This window comes from Populus alba, chromosome 19 (assembly GCF_005239225.2).
Source record: "Populus alba chromosome 19, ASM523922v2, whole genome shotgun sequence".
Lineage (NCBI taxonomy): Eukaryota > Viridiplantae > Streptophyta > Magnoliopsida > Malpighiales > Salicaceae > Populus > Populus alba.
The window spans coordinates 14,483,714-14,494,810 of record NC_133302.1 but is presented as its reverse complement, the minus strand read 5'-3'; the positions used below and the strand labels follow the sequence as shown (position 1 = coordinate 14,494,810).

The 11,097-nt window shown below is 32.5% G+C and overlaps 1 protein-coding gene across 2 annotated transcripts; it reads right to left on the bottom strand.

Annotated features, from left to right (window-relative positions):
• Positions 1-723: 723 nt before the first annotated feature.
• On the bottom strand, positions 724-9,210 carry LOC118028876 (reticulon-like protein B16). 2 transcript variants are annotated; one of them, XM_035032613.2, is made up of 6 exons: positions 9,043-9,210; positions 8,761-8,946; positions 3,044-3,224; positions 2,814-2,958; positions 2,023-2,092; positions 724-1,046 (listed from the first exon to the last, which is right to left on the bottom strand). In XM_035032613.2, the coding sequence occupies exons 2-6, from the start codon at positions 8,933-8,935 to the stop codon at positions 880-882; spliced, it is 738 nt and encodes a 245-aa protein (XP_034888504.1). In that variant the 5' UTR covers positions 8,936-8,946; positions 9,043-9,210; the 3' UTR covers positions 724-879. The 2 variants fall into 2 exon arrangements, with proteins under 2 accessions (XP_034888504.1, XP_034888505.1); XM_035032614.2 differs by having other exon boundaries at positions 2,814-2,955; positions 9,043-9,205.
• Positions 9,211-11,097: the final 1,887 nt, after the last annotated feature.

Sequence of the window (11,097 nt, the reverse complement as noted above, 5' to 3'; positions counted from 1 at the left end):
CTGTGACCTTATATTAGATTAGACGAATGCTGGCTGATTTATGCATGCGATACAGTGTGGATGCTCGTGAAGCTGTTTTGAACCTGTAATTCTGGAACCCCTCAGTTATGTCTCATGTGAAAGTATCAGGATTCCACTCTTGTCAGCTAATTAATCCTTGGTTCAGCCTTTGTTCTATGGCACTTTTATCGTTAGCATTGAAACTTGAACATTCCTTGAAATCATTTATTCGCAGTTCCAGCATGCTGCACCTGTCTGAGACTTGGAACAAATACAACTAGAAGATCATGTGCATAATTGATAGAAGAACTAGCTCTAATTAAGACCATAATGGTGCAACCAAAATCATTAGTCTTTGTTAAGCTGGTCCGCTTAATTGTTACCCTTTTATGAGTATAAAAACTGTTGATCTTAATATTTTTGTCCCCAAATTTAGAGCAACTCCATTCACCCTTAATCAAGGAGAATCACAGATTTCCACAATCACAGACGCTGTGGGTCAATAAACCATCACCATATTCAACAGCTCCAGTTTTCTTTGATTGCGAGTGTCGAACTTCCAGGCTTAAAGGTTGGGTTTCGCCAATTGAAAAGTGGAAGTCTTCAGAGTTGACAACAAAAGATAACCGGACTACCTGAGCTTCAAAACTTCAGCTATTCACACAAGCTAACAGTAATATGTTTGATCTGCCAAGGGTATGGAGAGTGGTGTGGCTGCTCATGTTAAGCGACAAGAAATAATCTCAGTAATTGAAACAGTGAACGAGATAATTTCACAAGAATCTTAAGCTATGAAACCTGCCATACAATGAAATTTGGCAGGGTTTGAACTTCTGAACTGTAAAGCAGGCTCAACGGTAACCTATATGTACATCAGACTCATGAGTCTTTGTCCTTGGATAAACTCTGCGGGATTCTACTAATAACACTCTCATCCACTATCTTATAGTGATGTGATAATTTTCTATGGATTATCCCACAACATCTATCCACGCGTTCTTCATATCTGCTATACAAGGCAGGGATTGTAATGGATAAGATTGCTCCTGTTATCAATATCAGTGGTAAACATGTTAATATTTTGGTCCAAACAATATGAAGTATTCAAACAATTTCAAGGAGAGACCAGACAGGGGTAACATCCACATGCACGATAACAATTTTCAAGGAATGTCACAATGTTCAAGAACAGGCATATATATTGCAAGAAAAGCCTTCCACAAAAAAGAACTTTAGAGCAAAGGGAATAGGGCATCCAGGGTTTTAACTAAAGTGAAATAAATGATTTAACAAAAGAATCCACAGTTTCAAATATCAGTTTTTTGGAAACTAGCACAGCGCCCAAATTTGTTTTAGGGGAAATAGCATAGTAGAAAACTTATTTGAGAAAATAGTTAAGTTTATTGAGCTGCAGCAGCATCATTGGCACGATCAAATTAAATTTTATTGGTTGTGGCAGAGTCAATGCTGCAGCCTTCAAATTTGAAACAAATTGAAGGTTGTGGTAGCATTACTACTGCGGCTTTTAATTTTGAAAAAAAAAAAATCTGCCCCGGCCTTAAATAAATTTGGTTCATAAAAAAAAATGAAGATTTGAAAGGAACTGAAGTTAAATTTTCACTCTGCCCTTCCGTATGTTCAAATATTGGAATTAATATGCTGATGAATTTGTATAACCCAAGCATTTTGGACCTCCCATTAACATTAAAAAAAAAAAAAAAAAAATTGTTTCCCATGTTTAGAACAAGGCTATAATTTGCAATAGTTTACATCCAATATATTCACAGAGCAATGGTGAAGTTTGTAAGGGCTGCAGTTTCTTTCTTTTTTTCAAAATTAGTTTTCTGCTAATTTCCAATAAGTTCTATGTTCCAGCTCAACAAACTGTGTTATTTCCCTAAATAAGTTTTCTGCTGTGACATTTCCCCCAAAATCTTGGACACTATGTTGGCTTCCAAAAAAACTCTAAAAATCAAAAGCAGCACTTAACTAAGACTAACAACGCTGACACGCCATACATACCTATATAAGCCAAAGTGAAAAAAGAGAAGTAGCTACCAACAGTAGACAGGAGCCAGAGAAAGACCACCACCTATCAAATGAACAATTAAATTAGTTAGCGAGACGATAAACAAATAGAAGACATTGTAACTTCATTAAGATAGACTCTCAAGACTGTATTAAACCATCTAGAGATCCTACTGGATGCTGTAGACTGGCAACCTTTGCACGCTTCACTTATAAAAGTACAGAAGGTTGCCAATCAAATGTTCCTACCGTCTGCTCAAGGAAAAGAGCATTTAAAAGTATACTTGCAAGTCCCGACTAGTCTGTTTTCCCTGCCCCAAAACTCAACTCGCCCATTTCCCCTACCCAATTAAATCAAGCAGTATCGAATTAATTCTTCTGGAGAAAATTTAGTTAACTCATATTTTATATGCATTTTCTTGAATTACAAATTCAAACATACATATCCATCCATATACATATGTATATAGTGATTAAAAAATTTGAAATTCCTAAAAAATTTTGTTGTTCTAGAGTTTTAGTTTCCTTTAATACTGAATGCCTATAATTTACTACATAAACAATTACAACAAAGAAAAAATCAGAACCGCTTAATAAATCTTCAATTACACATAGTGGAACTCTTTTATCCTCTTTAAGCAAACCAATACTTACCTTGAAAAATAGAATCTACATCTTTGACCCTTTTCAAGATGATACATTGACCTTGAAAAGGACTCTAAACACTTTTCCAAAAGGAATATCATGAGCATAAGAAGCATGTTATTAAGTCAATCAACAATGACCTTGAAAAAGAGTCTAAAATCTTTGCCGAGAGTAATGTCATGAGCCATAAGAAGAACATTATTAATTTTCACACGAAATGATGCTGCAGCACTGTTAACCATTTCCTCTGACAAAACTAACTCTGGTAACGATTGAAGCTGTCTGCTAAAAAAAAGTGAAATTAGAAATGGTTTCGGAACTGAAACAATAAGGAGCCGCAAATGAAAAATGTAGATGGCATTAGGCATACTTGTTTATCATATCAGCTATGTTGGCACGGACAAACAGCAATACAATCAAGATCAGCAACACATCAGAACAAATTGTTAAGAATGGCAATCCAGACCGCTCAAATATGAACCATGATACAGTTGCAACCATAATGACACCAAAAGAAACATGCCACCACTTCCAAAGTAGTACATCAGCAGCTATAAAAGAAAGAGAACAAGAAATTAGTAGAACAACAACTGCAAACACTGAAAATGATGAAATGAAGTCATACACAGTAATAGCTGCAGCAATAATATCATATAATTTAGCATATATAATGACAAACAGTAACAAGTTTAGCCTTTAATTAGACATAAACCTTGATGGTGAGATAAACTAGCTCAAACCAGCAAGAACCAATTAGAAATAGACTAACTCAAGAAAACACACATCCCCAGTGCACAGCACTGATTACAAATACTTAGTTCAATAAAGTAAAATAAATAAAGTAAAAAAGGCTGAGGCCAAATACTGAAAATGCCTTAGCTTTACAAAGAATCAATTTGAAGTATAGCAGAGCCATTAAGAAACACCACAAGAGGAGGCCTATATTGTCTCATATCATTTCGAAGCTTAAAAGAGCCAAGCAAAGGTAGGTTTTAACATTCAACTTCAAGCCATAAACTAAATGGTGTAATCCCCAACATCCTTTGGTAAAACAATTTCTAATCATTTCAGTTAATTTAGTGGGGACACTTAACCCGAAATATTGTTTACACACTCATATGATTATAGATGATGGAGGGTAGCCCAACATGTTGTTCATTGATTAAGAAATTGGGCTCATCAAAGCCCTAGTTATTAGATTTTAATTACCTTTATTATTTGGACTTCAATTTATATGATTTTATTAGATTTTTATTACTTAGTGGGTTTTAAACCTAAATTTGATTCTAATTAGGGTTTTATTATTTATATGAAATTTTCTTGACATTACGTTTTAGTTTTTGTTGAATTGAATAAATTTGCAAAGTTGCAGATTTTCCCAATCCTATTCTTTCTTTTCTTTAGCTTTTTCTTCTCTTTCTTAGGCTTCTTCTTTTAACTTTTTATTTTCTTTCTTATTAGGCTTCAAATCTCTTTTGTCCTGTATCAACTTTGATATCAGAGCCGGGGTTTTTATTTTTCTTACAGTTAATCAATCTATTAGAGCTTGTGAAAATCCTCAAAATTCAACACAATATATAAAACCTAGAAATTGTGTAGGATCATCATCAACGGTTGATCTAGAGAGAAAAAATCATTTAATCTGTATGTTTACAGGTGAGATCTGGAAGAAAAAAAATCCAATGAAACACCCCTTTACACCCTAACCCTAGCTATTGTTCATCTTCCTCATCCTCCAGCCACCCTCACACACCAATTGTAACAGCCAGTCTTCAGCCTCAGCCACCATGCTGCTGGCCAACACAGACACCAGCCACACCACTTTCCCAGCACAACAACCCCTCATGGCAACACACCACCAAACAGTCACCCAATAGTTCGTCAAATCAGCAACCCTCCCCTCTTTTCATAACCAACACCGGAAAATCAACCTATCAGCCAGTCTCGCCCCAGCCACCACAGCAACATCAATTTGATTCAACATCACCATTGCCCAAAACACCCCACACATATCAGTTCCCAAAGTCACAAACAAAAACATTTCAGTCACCACCCATCTTAACCCCACAGCCTCCTATCATCAATAAACCCAGTACCAAGCCACCAAACGCATTGTCCAGCAGGTGCAAAACATCCACATCAATTGATCTCCCAACCGACAGCAGCCACCATTCATCCTTCCCAGCCAGATCAGCCAGCACACCAGACAAAATCAGCAGCCCACTGGCACGGTAGACCCCTTCACAGAAGCCACCAATTACTCCACAGCAGTTCCTAAATGCCAGATCATCAACAACGTCCTTCACTTCCTCAGCAAGTTTCACTCCACCAACCACTTTGGCTATCTTTTGCCAACTGTTTGGTGTCCTTGTCAAAAGGCTAGTGTCTTTTGAAACAGTTTGTTTTGTCCAAGTAGAGCATAAAGGGATTTGCAAATGCAAAAAAGAAGAAGAAGAAGAACACTCGGTGCCTAGATTTTAAGGGAAAAGGGCGTGATAAAGAATATCAAATTCTGTTTTTAATTTACTAACTAATTCCATAACATTTTTTTATGTTATTTTATTTTTTTTTTATTTTTCTTTCTTTAAGCTAATGTGTAGTTCATTGTAAGGGAAAAAAAGTTAAAAGTCGGGGAAAAAATAGTAAAAAAATAATACATTTGGAGGTCCATTACACTACATGGACAGTAGTGATCTAAGTGGTCTATCATCATCACCAAGCAATCTGGTTAGTAAATCACTTTACCTTTTGATACATTGAATTTTATTGTTCTAGTATTGCACTTTTTATTTAAATTATCATTGATAGTAACTTCTATGCCTAAAAAAACTCTAATTGCATCAACACTCTTATGTCATTGCTCACTTTATATTTTGTCATTAATCTTTTTAATTCATTGTGAAGCTTATCGAAACTACTGAAAAGTTGTGACTTTTATTTGATTAATCATTAACACTTAAGGGTCTAGCAATGCATGCTTAAAATTTTCTAGTGTTTTCTGTTCTTGATTAATCTCCACATTAAAAAAAGAATGGAGTTAGTTTTTTTTTATTATTGTAATTTCACTTATAAAAATCATTTGAGATCTCAATTCTATTTTTAAGTTAATGTTGCGTGCACTTGTGTCATAATCATCTAGTGCTTAAACTTAAATCTACACTTATCGTGGATCTAACCCTTAGTAATACTCTTAGGACCATTTGAAGGGAGTTACAAACCCAGATAACTAGCATGTTTAAAGATAAAGCACCCAAATACCAATAAATATCACAGGAATAGTCATTGCAGGCAAATTCACCTTGAGTGCCACCAATATGACTATCATTTGGGTTACTCTAAACACGATAACCTTGATGAGCGAGTCATAAGCCCTAACAAAATAGAAACCCCTACTTTTTACAGACATCATGACCCTTGAATATTTGATATATGGATTCGTGATATGGATCAATTATTTGAGTGGCACAAATTCTCTAAGATGATGTTGCTCATTGGTGAAATCCAACTTTATTGGGAGATGTTGAGGATTGTTTTATGAGGAGAGGTTAACCTCCCATAATTGATTGGACCAAAATGAAACAAAAACTATAGAAAAAATACCTACCCAGTGGAACAATATGAGGCAAAGGAACATGTTAATGAGTATATAGCACAATTTAATGATTACATGATGAGATGTGCAATAAGAGAAATAAAACTATGACTTTGTGTAGATTTTGTTAACGTTTGAATGAAGATTTTATAAAAAAAATCAGGCTCCTAGGTGCTTTCACTCTTGACCAAGCCTATATTGTAGTACAAGATTATAAGTTGCTTGCAAAGAGTCATTGAATAAAATGTCAAGACCCTCATCGTGCCCCTTTTAGATCTCAATTTATGAATGATGATTCTTTATTAGGTGCTTCATCCCGTAGACTTAATCCTAATAGTGCCCAAATTTATAGAGAAGATAAGGGGGGGAAAGTCATTACTGAAATGTCCATGATGAGTTCAAAGGTTCAGCGTGTTAACTATCAAGATTTCGGTCATATCTTCATCAATTGCACCTCTAAACTCTTAGTCATCCAAAAACATAAGGATACAAATGAAAAGAAAAATTATTGTGTGCAAGTATATGAAATCAATCCTGCGGATTTTAGTAACCTGGATGAAGAGGATGTACAAGACAAGGGAATTAACACTATGAGTCCAATTGAGTTTGATAATGAGGTTAATAAAGAATATAATAATTCTGTTTTAGTGGTAGAGGAAGAAGGTTTAGAAAACTATTTAGTGGAATTGCCCGAAGAAGTAAATATAGTCTTAGAAAAGTCGCATGATATCAGTCCTCTTAAACCACCTGATTCCCCACTCACCATGCTTGACGTCCAGCGCATCAAAAGTTTAGAGCAACATGCTCCTCACTCTCTCATGCTTGACATCCAGTGCATCATAGGTTTAGAGCAACGTGTTGAGTTCTCTGATCCTTACCCCTGATACGTGATGAGAAAGATGAAGATAATCATAATTTATTAGGTTGTGTCCAAACTATATCAACTACAGCTTCAAATAGTGTTTGTTCCACTCATCACCCTCAGTCATATAATGTTTAGAGTTACGAGCCTGGAAAGCTTGTAGATCTTCTTCCTATGTCTCCTCACTCTAGAATGTCTGATTCAACCGAGTCTTTCACATGTAGAGTTTATAATTTGCATATTATTATAAAGCAAATTCAAGCAAGTAATGAACAATACAAATTTCAAGTTGATTTACATATGTATCATGATGCATTTAATATTGAAGATTATTTCATGATAAGATTAAACTTGAACAGTGTCTTTTGAAAACCAGTCATAAATTGCAAGTGAGTACTGTTACACCAATTAAAGTGTTGCAAATGATTGAATCAAATAGTTATTGTCATTAAACTTTGATATTAGCTCTATTTTTTACATGAAAGACCTTGTTATATATAAAACACAATAGTTTATCCCTGATGATCCTTTTGAAAATCCCACCCCGGCTAAATGACTAGATTCAGACTATACTTGGATTATCATAGAGACATCACAGCAGCAACAGCTTGATCATGATCTTTGGGAGTATTATTGAAGCCACCTTGAACTACACCCGACGGGGTCGAGTTTTTCCAACCCCTAGAGAGTTGGTGGGGATATTGGACCCGAAACACTGTTTACGCACTCATATGATCATAGACGATGGAAGATAGCCTAACTCATTGTTCTTTGGTTGAGTATTAGATTTTATTTATCTTTATTATTGGACTTCAGTTTATGTGATTTTATTAGAATTTTATTAGTTAATGGGATTTAAACCCAAATTTGATTTTGAATAGGAATTTATTATTTATATATAATTTTCTTGACATTACGTTTTAGTTTGTAATGAATTGAATAAAATCTACAAAGTTACAGACTTTTTCAAACCTATTCTTAATTTTTTTTCAGCATTTTCTTCTCTTTCTTCAACTTCTTCTTCTTCTTAGCTTTTTATTTTCTTTCTTATTAGGCTTCAAATCTCTTCTGTCCCACATCATAATTTAGAGGTAATCTTTAAACAAAACAAAACAAAAATTGTTTATAATAATTCGTAACAAAATAAATGGTCTTCAGTCTACATTTCGATAATAACAATTCTCCAAGGTATATCCACAGCTTAGTCATTTAATTCAAGAAAAGCATGCAAACTAAAATTTACTCATTATTTTTCTTCAATTCAAGTCCCACTCATTCATTTCCCTGATAATTTCTTGAGCTAGTTATCATCAATTTTCTCAATCTTCAGAAATCTAAACAGCATAAATTTTGTCATTATACATTCTATAAATGCTAAAACCTAAATCCCATTCACCACCGTTCTAGTTTTCGTCTGTCAGATTCTTCTATCTAAACCTCACCGGCCAACAATAAGAATAAAACAATTAAGGTAAAACCATTATCTTGTTAACCAAAGACCAAAACCCAAAAAAAAAAAAAAAAAAACTTTAGTTTTCTTCATTTTTAGTATCCCTCCCAGTACATCCATCCATTCAAGAAAACCCAATTGAAATCTTGCAATCAAAGAAAGGATCAAAGTCGAGTAAAAAACCTTTGCCACCACCCATAAGCTGGTGAAGCGAGTCTTGGCGATCAAACAATCGATACCCACAAGATATTGCTATCGGAGAAGAAGCATCGGACGAAGTTGAAGCTGTGGCGTCATTTCTTGAGTCTCCTCCTCCATTACCACTGACCGTGTCTATAACGTCACTTGAATTATCCATTGTTTCAATCTCTGAAGAAAAAATAGGTCAAATGAAATCCCCATTCCAATTGGTAGTGATCAAAGAGCTTCTGCAACAAAATTTTTAAGAACCCAAAAAGGGCTTACCTTTGTTATTAAAGAAAAGAGGTCCGTCCCCTCGTCCCTGGACCTGGATGGATCTGACACTGTCTGTCAGTAGAAGGAAAGAAAAAGGGTCCTTTATTACAAGGAAGAAACCTCCTTCCTTGTTCCTTCCCTCATTTCATTATTGTCCTTTTTGTTTTAACTTTTGTTTCTTTTGGTACTTTATGTTTTGAAAATTGTTTATGGGATTGAAGCAGGCAGACGACATTGGATTTGTATGAAAGTCAAAGCAGGTGGAGATATATTATTCTTTTTTTCTTTTCTTTCTCTAAAATGCATATATTTTAGGTCTCTTTCCGGAGAAACCTTCAAAATGTGGAATTAGCTCCTGTAAAAATAAATTGATCAAAATTTAATTTTTATTTATAAAATTTAGTTAAATTGTACAAAATCGTAGGATGTTTGGAAATTAAACTTTTATCAATATTAAGAAAAAAACTAGCTTAAGAAAATTGGAAATGCTTAAGAAATAAATAAAAAAAACAACTTAATATTTTTTAAACTAAACTTTCAAAAAATTTACAATAAAAATTATTTAAAAATTTTATTTTTTAAAAAGTTACTTATTTTACAAATTATTTTCTTCAAATTTACTTCTTTTCTAGTGGATATTATCAATAATAATTAGTATTTTTAATTTTTTTGATGTATTAATATCAAAAATAAATTTTAAAAAAGAAAAAATATATTTTTAAAAAATAAAAATCACTTTAAAAAATAATTATTACAGCACTCTCAAATATCCTATAACAACCTTAATTTAGCCTTAGCATATTACTTTATTATAAATTAAGTTTTAAATCTTTTTATTTTATCAATTTTATACAATACAGAATCAATATTAAATAATTTTTTCCTTGATTCAATTCATTAGAGATAGTACAAGAATTTTTTTCCTTGATTCAATCAATATTAAATTAATTTGTTCATGATTTTTAAATGCCTCGAATTTGTTTAAAAGTATGGTTGTTGTTGTTTTTCAAAGTATTTTTCATACCAAAATGCATCATAATAATATTTTTTTTATTTTTAAAAAATTATTTTTTGAAATCAACGCATTAAAAAGATTTAAAACATACAAAAATAATAATTTTTAATAAGAAAATAATTTTTTAAAAAACACGATTTCAATCACATTTCCAAACACTCACAATCCAATATGTAAAAATATACTCCAATTAGCTATAAAAGATGATTTTAGCACAAAATCTAGTAAATTTCATCCACAAATAATAATAATAATAATAAAGTCTCGATTGATAATAGGTAATAGGTTAACTGCTAAATTGAGTTCTTCTTGAATCATAACTGAATCCTTGTATTTTTTATTAGCATATTTTGACCACCAAGCAAGAACAAAAACTAATGGAAAAGGCGTGCTAGCTCAGTATTTTTCTAGTGGAAATAAATGGAGGGAAGGCATTGATGGGTATGAAAGTGCAGAGAATAATCAATTATTTTTTAAATTATGGAGACTAAATTATTGATTGCATTTTAAGACTAAATTAAAATTTATTCTATTACTATTAGTTATTTAAAAACATACATTTAAGAAACTTGAATAAATCAGGTTTAACTTAGTCTTATAAAACCTTTATTTAGGAGTTATTTGATTTAAGCATCATTGTGATTTATGAAGTGATAGGAGAAGAAAATAAAAAGACCCCAAAGTTATTACAATACTGATAACATTAAAAGAAATTAATGAAATAAATTTAATAATATCAAAAAAATCATTAATAATCTAAATATGTCACACAGCGATTAAAAAATAACAAATCTTGTTGATTTTAATTCACTCATTTCAGCTAAAATATAAAATTGAATTTTTTTTATTTTTTTTCATTAATTCTTGATATTTATAAGAAGTAAGAAGTCTAGTGTCATTAAAATAAATTATTTTAAGTAATATTTTTTACATATATTATAAATAAAAAAGCAATAGGAGCTAGTGTCTCATTTATATTCAGGTGGCTTGTGTATTTCACTTTAACCATTGATTATGATTTTTTTTTAATATCATATCTCATCAAGATG

Bases quoted from the DNA above. Each gene is read 5' to 3' on its own strand.
- LOC118028876 (XM_035032613.2), bottom strand. From the start codon at position 8,935: ATGGATAATTCAAGTGACGTTATAGACACGGTCAGTGGTAATGGAGGA. The intron at 3,225-8,760 runs GTTTTTTACTCG...TTTCTTTTATAG, and splicing joins GCTTATGGGTGGTGGCAAAG to CTGCTGATGTACTACTTTGG. The intron at 1,047-2,022 runs GTATGTATGGCG...TATTGATAACAG, and splicing joins TTTCACTTTGGCTTATATAG to GAGCAATCTTATCCATTACA.